Here is a 16,560-nt window from a genome sequence, read left to right as displayed (position 1 = left end):
GGAATCCATAAAAAGAAGCTAGGCAGCCTATTGGGCGAGGGACATTAATTAGCATGTATTTGTTCTTCGCTGGAGGGAAAACCAAATCACCACGGAGAAGTCAGGACTGTCCTAGAGGAAAGCCACTAAGGAGGCAGTGCTGTGATCCGGGACAAGGTTTCTTAAAACACAGTTCATAAGCCAGCTGTCACAGTGTCCCAAGATGCTGTGTATGCAGGCTCTGGGCCCACCGAGGCCCAAAGTGCTGGAATCTGCGTCTTTGATGAGCAGCCGTAGTGATTCTTCTGCACACAGACAATTTGTCCCAGGGCCAAGGGTTTGCTTTGACACTACTGGTCCCGAAGCTGAATTTTCTCACGCTGGCCCAAACCAAACCCACATAAGATTAAGAGAGAAACCAAAATGATAGTTCAGTCACAGATGTGACTGCCACGTAGACACTTAGGTTGGCCCTCTAGCACATACTGTCTGTCCCCCTTGACACATCTGAGAGGCGTCCCAAGGCAGGGGAGGGATCCAGTCGTCTCGTGACCACTTGTCACCCCTGCTGGATGGTAGCCCTGCGAAGGCCAGAGCTACTTGAGCTGGCCAGTGCAGTTCCCTCTCCCTTCGAGTGTATGGAGGCAAGCTGACCAGTTCTTGCTTCCCCCTTTCTCTAGCCTCAGATGACGCAGGTAGCATCTTTCCGCTCCTCAGTTGGTCAGAGCTGTGCATTGGCTATAGCGCTCTTCTCCTTGGTCGTGCCTCCTGTTTGATTTTCAGTCTTCCTCCCTGAGCCGTTCCGCCACTTGCCTGTCTCCCCCCAAAAACATGTGCGTTTCTCATTTCGGCACTGAGGGAGAGGGGAGCTCCTCCAGGTTCTGGGCTGTGAGGAGCCGTTTGTGTCTGCTTCCACCCGCTGCCCCTGCCCAGTTAGCTAACACCATGAAAATATATGTGTGGTCCCGAAGCATGTTGTGGGAGGTGCATCTCGGGGGGGTTTTTTAAAACCTGGAGCCTATCTTCCAGGGCAAGGGGACAGGGAAGTCTGAGCAAAGAAGAGCTGTCTTTACTGGCCACTCCTGCCATGCCAAGGTTCCCAGAAGCTCCAAGAAACGCAGGAGTAGCCCTTGCGGTGAGCAAAGACGAGATCTGCCTGGGCTTGTTTCTGCCCAAGTTGTAGCAGCATTTATTTTTGACAATTTGAAATGGTCTATTATTAGATCCACCACTTCCTAATACATTGCTTTGCTACTGAGCCCTCGTGAAGGCTGTCATTCTGCCTGATTCTTATGATTGTTCCTCACTAAAAGCATTACCTACAGGGTAAGTTGGAGATGAAGCTGTTTTTCAATCCCTCACAGGGGTCCTTGGGAGTTCCTATTAGGAGAAAGACTCTCTCTGATCCCTTAAAGAAACTCTCTGGGTTTTTTGGGTGGTTTTTAAAGATTTTATTTTTTATTTTTCCTTCTTCTTCCCAAAGCCCCCCAGTACATAGTTGTATGTTTTAGTTATGGTTCCTTCTAGTTGTGGCTTGTGGGACACCACCTCAGCATGGCTTGATGAGTGGTGCTAGCTCTGGACCTGGGATCCAAACCGGCGAAACCCTGGGCCACCGAAGCAGAATGTGTGAACTTAACCACTTGGCCATGGGGCTGGCCGCTCTGGTTTTTGAATGAATCCTAAGTTAATGGCTTTCAAACTGTTTTGCCTGTGATCTATAGTAAGAATTTATTTTACCATAAAACCAATACATACATAAACATACATAGATGTAAGCCAAACAATACTTTTACAAAAAAATACCTGGCATGTGGAATGCACTTTAGTATCTTTTCTGTTCTAGTTAAAAAAAAAAAAAAAAAAATTGGTCATAATCTAAAAAGATTTCACAACCCATCAGTGGGTTGCAATTCAAAGTTTAAAAGCATAACTGTGAGTAACTTTGGTTCCACAAACTTGTATTGTTGTGTTGAGCCTCTACTGTGAGCAAACCCCTTTGGACAGGGCTGTCACAGCCTCTGCCCTCCTGCCCTGTGACTGCAACGTAGAGGCGTGGAGAGGCCCAGGGCCCTGGCAGAGGTGTGGCTCAGAGGCAGGAGAGCTCTTCATGAAAGGGGTGCAGCAGATGGGAGTTCTTTGGGACTTACCTCATGCAAATCCTTGTAGAGAGAATCGTCATTAACCTCATTTACTCTGGGTACGTGCCGAAGGCCTTTATCCTTACCTCCCAGACCCCAGACCCTGCACCTTCCATTCAGCTCTTACTGGCATTCCGCCTTACTCCTGGCTGTTCCCATGGCCTCGAGTTCTTTCTTCCAAACATCACAAGGCTTACTTCCTCACCCTTCTTAAATCTTCACTTAAATAGACCCTCTCAGAGGGGCCTTGTCTGCCACCCACTTTATGATTGTGAATGACTTCCCTCTCTGCACCCTAGCACTAACAGTCTTCCTTCCTTTATTTCTCACCTGTAATTTTTCTCCTGTAATGGTGTCTTACTGTGTATTTTGCTTATTTAACGTATGGTGACTTCCGCCTGCCATCCCCGGTAACTTCTGGGAGGGCAGGGGGTTTGCATTCATTTTACTCCCCAATGCCCAGGTTGTCAGTACCTGGTAGGACCTCAGATATTTTTCTTCGGATTTGTATATAAATGTGCACCTCCTGGCATTGCCCTGGGTGTTGCCGATATTGTCCCAATGATTCTGGTAAATGGGCATTTGAGAGAAACAGTCATCAATATTTAGATAACTGCTGTAAAGGAATTGGTGTTCTTGTGGTTATTCTGATGAAGTAAAACAGAAGTTATGTTTATTCGGGGAAGCGTTCACCTCCCACTTCATCTTAGAAGTGCCAGTCCCCTCACTATAGTAAAAGCACGCAGCTGTGGCCCTGGTGGAACTGGCTTTCCCAATCAGTATTTCTCACGCATTGCCCTCTCCCAGGCTGTGTAAATCCCCATCAGTCCCGGTGCCTTTATAACTTTCTATCTCTAGGGGGCAGCGTGAGCACAGAAACCAAATTTGAAGCCTCCTATTCCAATTTGTCACCTAATCCTGGTGGACCTAAAGGAAAGCAATGTTTGGCTTCTTTCTAATCTGCAGGAGAGATTAGAGAGAGAGATTTCTTTTTTCTGAGTCTGCTTCTGTACATAGAAATGATGGGTATGTAGAAATCCAGTGCACACATTTTTTTAAATCCTCTACTTTATGTATATGACCATCAGAAAGTTGTGAGAACCGTATGAAATCTTCCCCTAAGAAGTCATTTTCTCAGTAATGTTGTCCAGAGCTGTTGCCTGGCCACTCCCAGATTTGAATTTCTGTATTTAGAAACCAAGAGGTTCTCCTGCCCAGAAAGGTTATTTACTTTGCGGGAGAAAGAGAAATCCCCTGCCCAGAGACCTTGGCTTCTTGTGGAGACGAGATGCAATCAGATAGAAGACATCATTAAAAGAATTAATGTTAGAATCTGTTTTTCCTTTGAGAAAGCGGACCCAGGCCAGCTGGGCTCTCTTGTTCCAGTGCACGGGGCAGGAGGAGCCTGTGGTCAGACCTCGGGTAGTAACTGACCTTCTGGAGCCCCTGGGGAGGGGAGGGAGAGAGCCAGGCTGACTGTGGTTTTTCAGTCCTGACCCCTGTAAACTAGAGGTGCTCACAGGCACGCGTTTGCGGGCACTACTGTTTGTGAACCTCCTCTCATTGGACATGAAGAGAGATCAGTTTCCACATTTTGGAGCTATAGGAGAAAATCAACAAAGAACATCTTAACTGAAATACATGCAGTGCTTTCTCAGGCACCAGCTGCAGACATTTGCCCATTCGCTTCTTGGTAATAACTGGTCTTTGCAGTTTTATGCATTAGATTGGAGAAGGGAGCTGGAGAGCAAAGGAACCACAATGAAAAAGATAGAACCTGTATTCTTAAAGCATAAACTCCAATGAATTAACCTGAAAGTGTCTTATGTATGACTTGATTTTCTCATAAAATCATTATTATACTTTGCATAGTTTATAAACATGAAGACCTAATAGGGAGGAAATAGTATTCTTTGGGGAAGGGGATCAGTTTACTGAGAGGTTTTATGTGCCTTTTTTCCCATGTAAAATGCAACACTCTCAGGAGTAGGGGTGGGGCTCTATTTGTAACTCTCTGCATGGAGAGGAATGTGCTTTGTCTTGCCACCCTTCTCTCTGTAATTCTTCATACATTCAGCCCCTTGTGTGGGTCAGACCTTGTGCGAGGCCCTAGAACCCAAAGATAACTGAGACGTGTGGCAGATTGTAAGCTCCTTGCAGTTAGGAATTTTGCTGGCTTATTCACCAGTGCATCCCCATGTGCATGAAATAGGCACTCAAAGGACAGCACGTTTTTGAATAGAGGAATTGAACCCTCCGTTCCAAGCCTCTCTGTAGTGATCAGCAGGGCAAACTGCCTGCAAGGAGGGCTTGGCTCTTTGGAGATGTGATGTAATCAGATAATTACAAGATGCTATTAAAAGTTCTGTGAGAGAGTGGGAGTCAAGTGCTCCAGGAGTCCAGGGAAAGAGTGCCAACTTTGCCCAGGTCATTTGGGTTTCCCAGAGCCACTGGTGTTTGAAATGAGAACTGATGAGTATGTGTTGCCAGAGGAGAATGGACATCTAAGCAGAGCAATTTGTGGTTGAGGGTGTCAGGCATGTGACGCTGGCAGGAGGCCAACCCTGCTGGCCCTGGACGCTGGCTTGGGACAAGTTGTGAGACCCTCAACGGGCAGCTTCTCTGAGCTCCTCTCCTTGATCACTCCACCATCTTGCTTGCACTCTTCTACCAGATACCCTTCAGGTTTGAGCTGAAGTGCCACACATGCACGAGGCCGTCCTCACACCGTGTAAAATGGCAGCTTCCCTGCCCACACTCCCGCCCCTCACCTGGCTTTAGTTCCCCCAGAGGTGCATTGCCTTCCTATTTGTAAGCCCCCCACTCACACGCTCCCAGAACATAGACTTTAGAAGGGGAGGGACTTCATTTGTTCGCTTATCCTTTGCTGAGAACAGAGCCTGGTCGGGCCTGTGGCAGGCTCTCAGGAGGTATTTGTTGAAGGGGGCGAGGGAGGGAAAGTGAGCGTTATCATTCCTTTCAGTGCAGGACTTGTCTCTCTAACCTGTATCACTTGGAACAAACCGTTGACCCAGAGCAATGTTGTTGATGGTGATGATCGCAAGCATTGTCGTTAGCAAGTCTTCATATATCGCAGTCCTGGCCACCTTTGGGGAAGTGAGTGGTGGGTATTTATAAGTAAAGGCCCAGGAGAGAGAAGAACCAAGTACCTGATATTTGGTTCTGGTGTGGAGCACTCACATCGAGGCGTCTCTGTTTGTCCATCTAATGGGAATCTCAAAACATGCTTCCTTCCATGCCCTACCAGACGTGCAACTGGCTGTAGGGAGCAGGAACAGCTGCTTCCTCACACATGTCCAGTCTGAGAGCGCTCTGTGATTAGCAGCTTCCTATCATCGTTCAGAACTCGTGTCCTCAGATTGAATCCCAGTCCATCCTGCTTCATGGGTCGTTCCCAGCTCTCCAGGAAGCACGGGGAAGCAGGCATCCTGCACAGCTGCAGCGGGGTGTCCACGCCTTTCATACCATGACGCTCGGTTCTGCGGGGCCTTGCCGAGCTCTCATCTGTGGTCTCCTTACACAAGATGCCCATTGTAACCTCAGGGCTTGTCTCATACCCTCGTGTCCTCAAGTTTTCCAGTAAACAATGACCCATTCTTGCTAGCAAACACCATGCTGGCAAGCGGTGAGAATGGAGCAGAAAGAGTAGATTTGGAATCAAGCAAACTTGAGTCCATAGCTCTGTGATTTTAAACAAGTTAATTTGCCTCTCTGAGCCTTTCTTATCTCATTTACTTTTTTTTTTTTAAGATTTTATTTTTCCTTTTTCTCCCCAAAGCCCCCGGTACATAGTTGTGTATTTTCAGTTGTGGGCCCTTCTAATTGTGACATGTGGGATGCCACTTCAGCATGGCTTGATGAGCGGTGCCATGTCGGCACCCAGGATTTGAACCAGCGAAACCCTGGGCCGCCAAAGCAGAGCACGAAGTTAACCACTGGGCCATGGGGCTGGCCCCATCATTTACTTTAAAAAATAACGAGGGGCCACCCTGGTGGCACACCAGTTAAATGTGGATGTTCCAGTTCGGCGGCCCAGGGTTTGCTGGTTCGGATCCTGGGTGCGGACGTGGCACCACTTGGCAAGCCACACTGTGGTAGGCATCCCACGTATAAAGTAGAGGAAGATGGACACGGATGTTAGCTCAGGGCCAGTCTTCCTCAGCAGAAAGAGGAGAATTGGCTGCAGATGTTAGCTCAGGGCTGATCTTCCTCAAAAAAAATGGGGCTAATGGTCTAGTACTTCCCTTATAGCATTGCTGTGAGGATTGAAGATGTGTCTGTAAAGCACCCCATACCGGAAGATGTATTGGTTTGGAACTTTGAGCCAGTAGTGCTGGGTAGCGGGAAGGATGTGTGAGTTCAGGACGCCTCTTCAAGATATGTCCCTACCATATAGACGGCATTTCAGTGGGAATGTCATCAAGAGCCAAAACTGAAAAACAGTCTACTTTTAAAATTAAAGTAATAATGAAATACCTTTCTGAAGTCATATAGAAAAAGCTGTCCACTTATTCCTAACAGAAAAAGATAGACATGTTGCTATTTCCCCAATCACAGCTTGGCCTCGCCCCTGCCAGGTTCAGTGTCGGCACACCTTGGTTCAGGAAAGAGGTTGTGGCCTTATTTATTTGTGGAGGAAGTCTGGTCAGGAATCGAATCCAGACTCAGGGCTTGTTCCCCAGAGGTTATTTACTGGCTCTAGTTTAATGAGGGAGTCACCGGAAGGTCCTACAACCTAATAAGCACCGAGTGCTGTGCCTTGGCCATCAGCAGCCAGAATGATCTTTTGAAAATGTAAATCAGATCATTGCACGTCCCACCCACTCAGCCTGCCTTTCCAAACTCCTCCCTGCAGCCTCTGCATCTACACACAGGGTTGACCACGGTCCACTCTCAGCCCTCCCTTAGGGCTCCATCCACACCAGCTTCCTCTGTGCTCCTCGACTCAGACAGCCCTCTCCGAACCAAAGCCTTCACACCTCCTCTTCCCTCTGCCTGGAGACCCGCTACCTCTGCTAATTTCACTCTACTGTTTTACTCTTAGAGCACCTGGCGCTTTTCCTCTGAAATGTTCCCATCACAGCTCTAGCTTTATATCCTGTTTTAATATCTGTTTTCTTCAATAGAACATAAGCTCCAAGAAGGTAGAAACTGAGTCTAACTTGCATATCACTGTATTCCCAGCATCTCGTATGGCACCTGGCAAATGATAGAAATTCAGCAGATAGTGAGAGTAAATAAATAGCTAGTCTAAAAGTAAACTTATGTTCTCACCTCTGCCTCCCACCCTCACTCAGATCTGCTCCTCCTCCTGCATCACTTGATCCAAGCTCTTGTTTCCACCAGCGCAGCTGGTGTCCAAAGTCAGAAACCCAGAACACACTCTAGACTTCTCTCTCACCTTCATCTCTTTCATGGATTCTTCCAGTTGCTATTTAACTGTCTTCCTGCCTCAAGCCTCAGCCTGTTGCATCCATCAAAGCATCGGAAATGCAGGCCCGGACAGATGGCTGCCCTGTCTGGATCCCTTCCGTGACTTTCCAATATCTAGAGCGGTAGATGCACGACTTTGTGATTGCTCACTGTATCAGAAAAATTGTGTAGAGAACGCCCCCCCGTGTATGTGTTTGTTTATTTATAAAGTATGTCTGTGTACTACTGTTGCAAAACATACATAAATAGAGAAAATTTAAGAGTGGGATGAAATAAATCTTACTTTTAAACAACTTTATTTGGTGAAACGAAAACCTTTTTATGTTCATTAAAGTATTAACATATTGCTATATCTCACTTGAAGTGTTTGAGAGTCCAGTTCTACACTTCAGGTACTGGCTTTCAAGGCTGCGGTAGCTGAAACAGGCGCTTCCCAGAGCGATGTCGGCCCGGGTCGGAGGAGCGCTCGATCAGTTGCTGCGTGTTCTCGTCACTCGCGATACTTGTTTCATTCAGTCCCGTGAACATACCAACTCCTCAAGGAATTCTTGTCTGACATAGCCCCTCCCCCCTTCTTTTTTTTTCCTTTTTGTTCATTTTTTTTATTATTATTAATGTTATGATAGATTGCAACCTTGTGAGATTTCAGTTGTACATTATTGTTAGTCATGTTGTGGGTACACCTCTTCCCCCTTTGTGCCCTCCCCCCACCCCGCCTTTTCCCTGGTAACCACCTATCAGATCTCCTTGTCAATATGTTAACTTCCACCTATGAGTGGAGTCATATAGAGTTCGTCTTTCTCTGACTGGCTTATTTCGCTTAACATAATACCCTCGAGGTCCATCCACGTTGCTGCGAATGGGCCAATTTTGTCTTTTTTTATGGCTGAGTAGTATTCCATTGTGTATATATACCATATCTTCTTTATCCAATCATCAGTTTCTGGGCGTGTAGGTTGGTTCCACGTCTTGGCTATTGTAAATAATGCTGTGATGAACATAGGGGTGCAAGGGACTCTTGGGATTTCTGATTTCAGGTTCTTAGGATAGATACCCAGTAATGGGATGGCTGGGTCATAGGGTATTTCTATTTTTAACTTTTTGAGAAATCTCCATACTGTTTTCCATAGTGGCTGTACCAGTTTGCATTCCCACCAACAGTGTATGAGACTTCCTTTTTCTCCACAACCTCTCCAACATTTGTCGCTCTTGGTTTTGGATGTTTTTGCCAATCTAACGGGTGTAAGGTGATATCTTAGTGTAGTTTTGATTTGCATTTCCCTGATGATTAGCGATGATGAACATCTTTTCATGTGTCTATTGGCCATATTTATATCTTCTTTTGAGAAATGGCTGTTCATGTCCTCTGCCCATTTTTTGATCGGGTTGTTTGTTTTTTTGTTGTTAAGCCGTGTGAGTTCTTTGTATATTATGGAGATTAACCCTTTGCCGGATAAGTGGCTTATAAATATTTTTTCCCAATTAGTGAGCTGTTTTTTTGTTTCAATCCTGTTTTCCCTTGCCTTAAAGAAGCTCTTTAGTCTGATGAAGTCCCATTTGTTTATTCTTTCTATTGTTTCCCTTAACTGAGGAGTTATAGTGTCCGAAAAGATTCTTTTGAAACTGATGTCAAAGAGTGTACTGCCTATATTCTCTTCTAGAAGACTTATTGTTTCAGGCCTAATCTTTAGGTCTTTGATCCATTTTGAGTTTATTTTGGTGTGTGGTGAAAAAGAATGGTCAATTTTCAATCTTTTGCATGTGGCTGTCCAGTTTTCCCAGCAGCATTTGTTGAAGAGACTTTCTTTTCTCCATTGTAGGCCCTCTGCTCCTTTGTCGAAGATTAGCTGTCCATAGACGTGTGGTTTTATCTCTGGGCTTTCAATTCTCTTCCATTGATCTGTGGACCTGTTTTTGTACCAGTACCATGCTGTTTTGATCACTGTAGCTTTGTAGTATGTTTTGAAATCGGGGATTGTGATTCCGCCGGCTTTGTTTTTCTTGCTCAGGATTGCTTTAGCAATTCACGGTCTTTTGTTGCCCCATATGAATTTTAGGATTCTTTGTTCAATTTCTGTGAAGAATGTTCTTGGGATTCTGATTGGGATAGCATTGAATCTGTAGATTGCTTTAGGTAGTATGGACATTTTAACTATGTTTATTCTTCCAATCCGTGTGCATGGAATGTCTTTCCATCTCTTTATGTCGTCGTCAATTTCTTTCAAGAAAGTCTTGTAGTTTTCGTTGTATAGATCCTTCACTTCCTCGGTTAAGTTTATCCCAAGGTATTCCCTCCCCCCTTCTTTGCTGTCTCGTGCGTGCACGTGTGAGTCTGTGTACGCTGTTACACTTAACTCCACTGTGCTCTACTTGGTTTGCTCACATATCTGACTTCCTCAGGAGACTGCGCATCCTTACCCTAGGAAAAATAGAAGTTCTCTGATTCCCTTAGGGAAAGGAAGGAAAGCCCACCGATTCTGCCTCAGCTTTGACTTTGCCAAGCTTTGTTGATTATCAAGAGTTCCAGCATCTGTCTCATTGTCTGTTTTGTCTTAAAATTGGTTTCTTTCTGGATGTGGCTGATGTCCGTATGTCATTTGGGCCTAGAGGTGGAAAGTACCAGTGACTTTGACACTTGGAAGATACATGTGGCCTGAATGGTCAGATGCCCAGGCCTCATCTTTTACTTTAAGAGGTCTGGATTTACAACCCCTTCATTTTTAGAGTACCTGAGGTGGCAAAGGGGAGAGCTGAAATTTCAGAGATTCAGTTTGGATTGGCCATGCCCCGTATCTAGGCCAGGGACCTCTCTTCCCTGGAGAGAGAGTCTAGAAGTTTCACTGGAGGAACCATTCACAAATAAATTAGTTTCTACCATGTTCTGCTTCTGAGAAGAGGCTGGAAGTCAAGCAGGTAAGATGCCCGTTGCACAGGGAGCCAAGCAACTCCCAAGTAGACCTGGAGAGACTGAGCAAGGAGCACAGAGTCTGGTGACTTGGATCCTTGGTCTCTTCTTCTCTTGGGTTCTTTGCCAGCAGCAGGAGTCCCTGCTGTGTGTAGACGAGGGGATGACCTGGAAGAGTGTCTGCTGGTCTTTGAGGAAGCTGTTGATAGGAAGAAATGTCAGCCCCCCGGCAGGGTTGTCTGAAACCAAACTGAATCTCCTGCCTTACCCTCAAAACATTACTGCAGCAGCAGGAGAGGGGTGGGGGGCTATGCAGTGTGTTCTTTGTATTGCAAAGTTAAAACCTTAGTGAATAGTCAGAACATCTTGTTGCGTCGTAAGGACTAAAGAGCAACATAAAATGTAACCAGAAATCCCTCATATCATGAACACCATGGACTGATAGCTGCTCCTTAATGAGTTAACCAGTGTGTGTGCGCCTTCCTCATTTAGAAGGAAGGAGCCGCCTTCTTTGTTGTCTTTGGGATGATGATGAATTCAGCTGTTTCTTCCTGATCTGAAAGTGCACACGGGCGATGGAAAGCATGGTCTCCGATTAGATTTGATAGCTGGGATAGGCGTGTCCTTCATGTTTTGAAGTTATTTGTCAAAATGTATTCTGCCTTCTAAAATGGTCCTTGGGACTTTCTCATTAACCTTACTTTGAAGAATGTGATTATTTTCATGGTAGAAACGTTCAAGAACATTTCTTCTGCCTAATATTGTTTAAGCATTTGTTGAGTCTAGGAACAAAGCCCAGCTGTACTTAAGGAGAGAATTACAACTGAGTAAAATATACACTGTGTTTAGAAGAGAGGGTACGTTTTAAAGAAACAACACAGAGAAAGCTGCAGATGTTAAGTTTACCCAGCCTGCTGTTTGCTTGCCTTATTTTAATTGTGGGTTTCAGTGTCACATTGTCAATGGCTAGTGTCTTCAAAAGACATTTCAGTTTTTTTCTCTGGGGCCCCTGGCTCCCCAGTGAGAAGTGCTGTGGCTGAAGGTCCACGTGTAGGCCTACAGGGAAACCACTGTGATTTTGGGAGGGAGCAGTGGCTTCCTAGCGACCCCTCACTCACAGCTGCCTCCACTTGGCCAGGTCATCTTGCTGTCGGGGACCTGTGCCTCACCTGGAAAATGGGTTCTTCCTACGTGAAGAAGGTCCCATGAATTAATAACTGGGTCACCAGGGCTGCTACAAAGCACTGTCTAAATGCTGTGCATTGTTTTCAAGCCACTGCTCCTGATGGGTGGCTAGGTTAGTATTGTTTTGAAGGTTAGAATCCAGATACCAGCTCATCTATTCTGCAGCTGTTGTTTATCCTCCAGTTTCCGGGATCGTCAAGCACGGAGTCTTTTAAAAATGGATCTTACACTGCTTTACGTTTTGGTGTGTAATAACTAAGCCACTGCTGAGTTAGTCTCTGTTTGCTGACAGGGGTACAGGTAGTGGACCAAAGAACATCCTAGCTCCCGGAACCAACGGCTTTCAATATGGAATCTCCTATCAGCTCCTCTCTGCACCCACCGCATTCCGTTGATGGAAACCTTTTTACAACCTCCACCAAAGGCTTGTTCAGGTTCTCAGCTCCCTGAGCAGTCCATTTCATTTCTCGTACGCTTTTTAAATTTTACTTATTTTAGGGGCCGACCCCGTGGCCGAGTGATTAAGTTCTCGCTCTCCACTTCAGCAGCCCAGGGTTTCACCAGTTCAGATCCTGGGTGTGGACATGGCACCGCTCGTCAGGGCACGTTTAGGTGGCGTCCCACATGCCACAACTAGAAGGACCCACAGCTAAAATATACAACTATGTGCAGGGGGGATTCAGGGAGAAAAAGCATTTTTTAAAAAAAAGATGAAAAAAATTTCATTTATTTTTTAATTAGAATAGTACATTTATATGGTATAGGGTTCAAAAGATACAAAAGAAGCGTCACCCCTGCCTTCCAGCTCTTGGGACACTCAGTACTACCGTTTCTTGGGTATCCTTTCAGGTTGATTTTATGTATCCCGGTATTCTCCCACCACCACCTTTCTTATGTAGAAATGGTAGCATCTATACTATACATATTATTCTGTGCCTTGTTAGAGTCATCTTAGTAGTGTATATTAGAGAAAGTTCCATTGTAAGTAGAGAGTACAGATAGATGTTTCTAGAATTGATGTGAAGCTATAATCTAGTATATCTCCTAGTGACCTAGCCCAGCCACTCCCAAATGATAAACATTTACCCCCAACGCCCGGCCTGATCTCTTGGCCAGGTGTCTCACGGGTCCCCCTGTGTCATCACCACCCAAATCAAACTCAGGATCTTAACACCTGCCCTCCCCTACCCAAGCCAGGCCTTTCCTGCTGTTCCCACATTCCACCCATGTCGCTGTTATCTCGGGTTGCACAAACCAGAAACCATGGCATCATCCTTGACACTTACCTCTCCTCACTCCCAGGGCCGGGCCATCACCAAGCCAGCCAGTTTTACCTCCTAAACTTGTCTCACATCAGCCGACTTTCCTTCACGTCCGCCCCTCCCTCCCTAGTCCAGGCCTCCTTCGTCTCTCTCCTGGATGACTTATAGCTTCCTGCCTGTCGTTTACACCTCCACTCTCTCCTTCCTCCAGTCTGTTCTCCACGGAGAATGATCTTTTAAAATCACAGACCTCATCCTGTTACTTCCATGCTTGATGCGTTTTGACTTCTTCCTAGTGCTCTTAGGATAAAGGTCAAACTGATAATTATGCCCTACAAGACCCCACATGGACGGGCCTCAGAGGGCCTCGCCAGGCCTGTTTTCACTGTGTCCAGTCCAGCCATAGGAACCAAACTTGCCCAGCTTCCTCTGCCGGAGTCTTCTCTTACTCTTCCTCTGTTGGGATGCTATTCTTCTTTCACTGTCTTTGACTCATCTTTCAGATCTCAGGTTCCCCTTCCTCAAGCCTTCACTGTCCCCCTAGACTAGATCGGGTCCCCGGTTAAGGCTGACACCACCATCTTTTCCTTCATTGTTCTTATTAGGGTTGTAATTTCCATTTATGGAGATTAAATTAGATTAACATTTCTTAAAAATAAATTCTTGTTTTGATGTGAGATAGTTCCTGGCACATTAAAGTATTTCATGAACTATGAAAAATCCTAGAATAAAAAGTAGTAACTTTATAATTCATGCTCATAAATGAAGTTAAACTATGGAGGATGACATCCATGTTTATGAGTGAGGGACAACTGAGGGAATGGAATGTCTCCCTTAAGGAGCCCTAGTAATCCTGATCTAGACCATTCTTCAATTCAACAGAAGGATTCTGTGCCAGACCAACAGTGGAACACGGGGCATAAGGACTGCAGAAAATCATAAAACCCAGACAGTCCCTGCCCTCAGGCAGCTCGCAGTATTTTATATTAAAAACCCAAGGTCACATAAATCTGTCTTCTGTGGTTTTTTCAGGTAACTCCAGGCATTTTAGACAGCCTTCTGCAGACTGGGTGATGGGAGCAACACTTTCTTTTGATCTAAGGAGAGAAAATTTTCTCCATGCTTTCTTCTCATCATTCTTAGTTCTTCTATCAAGGCATGTCTTTAGAAATACCCTTGCTGAAAGAGAGAGAGATCATCTGAAAGAATTCAGGCCAAGTGTTTCGCATTCCTTGTTGTTGAACAGAAACTTGTGTGGTGTCTACTCACCAGGAGCTGTCTTTGTCTCTCCTTTATCTGCAGGAAACCTGTAGGAAGTGTCAGGGACTGTGGAAAGAACACAATGGCCTTACCTGTGAAGAGCTGGCTGAAAAAGATGACATCAAGTACCGAACGTCTATGTGAGTAACATTGATTCCCACCCCACTCCCACCCCCCCATTAACCTGCCTTTTTGGCAGAGGGAGCGGTGAGTACTGTGGGAAGAACAAGCTCTCACGCCACCCAATCTAGAGTGGTCTCAAGGAAGAAACTCTGTTTCCTTGTCTCTGCAGCCTCATAGAGCTATTCCCGGGGTCAGATGTAGCATAGTAAGTACCTGGCACATATGAATTCAATAAATGTTGGTTGCTGTTCTCCTTATTATCTAAGTAAATAAGCAAGTAACACATTTTAATTAGATTAGATTTCATTAGTTTTGCTAAGATCTATGTTTCCTTTAGGATACTGGTGGCCTGAGGCATTAAATGGAATTACAACCTCTAGAATGCAAAATAATGTAATCAGTAAGCAGAAGAAGAACCATTACTGTATAGCACTCCCTATGTGGCTGAGCACTTTACGAATATAAACTTATTAAATGCATTGCCTTAAGTTAATACAGCAGTCTGTTTCTCTCCCATATAAGGGTCCAGCCTTGCCAGGCACATGGGGCAGATCTGTCCGGTGAAGTCGTGCAGAGACCAGGTTCCTGTATCTTGTTGCTTCACCATTCCCTAGGGCAGTGGTCTCATCTGCATGATTGTGATTGGATTGCAGCCACATGTACACTCCATCTGATAGGAAAGGAGAAAGAGACAAGTTGCTAGGCAGGCAGCTTTTCTTTAAGTTGTAAGTGATGCAGAAATTCTATGTATTACTTCTGCTCGTATCCTTTTGGTCTAGACTGAGTCATATGGCCACAACCTGGCTCTAAGACAGGCATCATTTGTAGTCTCTAGGGGGTGACTTTATGTCCAGCTTAAATTTGAAGGGTAAGGAGTGAGTTTTGTTACTAAGAAAATGTAGTGAGAAATGGCTATTTGGGGCAGTCAGCAGTCTCCAAGCTCCACACAGTCAGGTACCATTATCCTCATTTACAAACGACACGACTGAGGCCCAGAGAGCCCAGGTAATTTGCACATAGTCACACAGGTAGTAAGTGGCATAGCAGGGACTTGAACCTAGGCAAATGGCTTTCTGACTGTGCTCTTTACCACAAGTTTGATAGGCAGAATAATGGCCTCCAAAGATGTCCATGCCCTTATCTCTGTAACCTGTGAATATGTTAGCTTACATGGCTAAAGGACTTTCCAGATGTGCATAAGGTTATGAACCTTGAGATCGGAAGATTCAGATAAACTCAGTCTAATCACGTGACTCTTCAAAGCCGAGAGCCTTTGTCTGGTCACATGGAGATGCAGTGATGGACAGAGAGTCAGAGAGACATGAGATGGACTCGACCTCCTGTTGCTGGCTTTGAAGATAAGAGGAAGGCCATGACCAAGGAATGCGACAGCCTCTAGAAGCAGGGAACCCCCTTCAGCTTGCAGCCACCAAGAAAACGGAGACCTTGGTCCTACAACCTCAAGGAACTGAATTCTGCTGACAACCCAAACGGGCAGCACACAGATTCTCTGAATTCTGCTGACAGCCCAGACAGCCCACAGATTCTCTGCTCAAGCCTCCAGTAGGTAATGCGGCCTGCCACCACCTTGATTTTAGTCTCATAGACCCATGCTGGGCTTCTTACCTACAGAACTATAAATAGTAAATTTGTCTTATATTAAGCTACTACATTTGTGGTAATTTGTTGCAGCAGCAATAGAAAACTCATACAGATTTTGGTACCAGAAATGCAGTGCTGCTGTAACAAATACCTAAAAATGTGGAAGTGAGTTTGGAATTGGGCACTGGGTGGAGAGTGGAAGAATTTTGAGAAGCATGAAAGAAAAAAAACCTGGATTGCCTTCAACAGACTGTTAGTAGAAATATGGACATGAGAAACTCCACCACTGAGGGCTCAGAAGTAAGTGAAGAACGTCATGGGCAAAACCTAAATTGCCTTAGAGAACACTTAGATCACCGTGCGCAGACGGTTAGTGGAGATAGGGCGTTAAAGGCACTGCTGGCGAGAACCCAGAAGGAAATGAGGAACATGTTATTGAAAACTGGAGGAAAGGGAATCTTTGTTATCTGGGAGCAGACAGCTCAGCTAAGTTGTGTCCTGCAGTTATGCAGAAAGCAGAACTTGTAAATGATGAAACTGGACATTTAACTGAGGAGATTTCCAGGCAAAGTATTGAAGATTGGAAAATGTAAGTGGAAAGTGATAAATGGAAGGAAGAAGAATCAACAAAAAAGGAACAGGACTTGAT

General features: G+C 45.4%; 1 protein-coding gene across 2 annotated transcripts in view; it reads left to right on the top strand.

Annotated features, from left to right (window-relative positions):
• The window catches only part of RNF216 (ring finger protein 216), a 160,611-nt gene that overhangs the window by 120,557 nt on the left and 23,494 nt on the right, over window positions 1–16,560 (top strand). For both annotated transcript variants that reach the window (XM_044746461.2, XM_044746462.2), the window contains exon 14: window positions 14,229–14,326. In XM_044746461.2, coding sequence (XP_044602396.1) covers window positions 14,229–14,326 — 98 coding nt within the window. The remainder of the gene's footprint in view (window positions 1–14,228; window positions 14,327–16,560) is intronic.

The sequence above is a fragment of the Equus asinus genome, chromosome 14 (assembly GCF_041296235.1).
Source record: "Equus asinus isolate D_3611 breed Donkey chromosome 14, EquAss-T2T_v2, whole genome shotgun sequence".
NCBI lineage: Eukaryota > Metazoa > Chordata > Mammalia > Perissodactyla > Equidae > Equus > Equus asinus.
The sequence above is the reverse complement of the archived record's forward strand: the minus strand, read 5'-3'. Positions and strand labels throughout refer to the sequence as shown.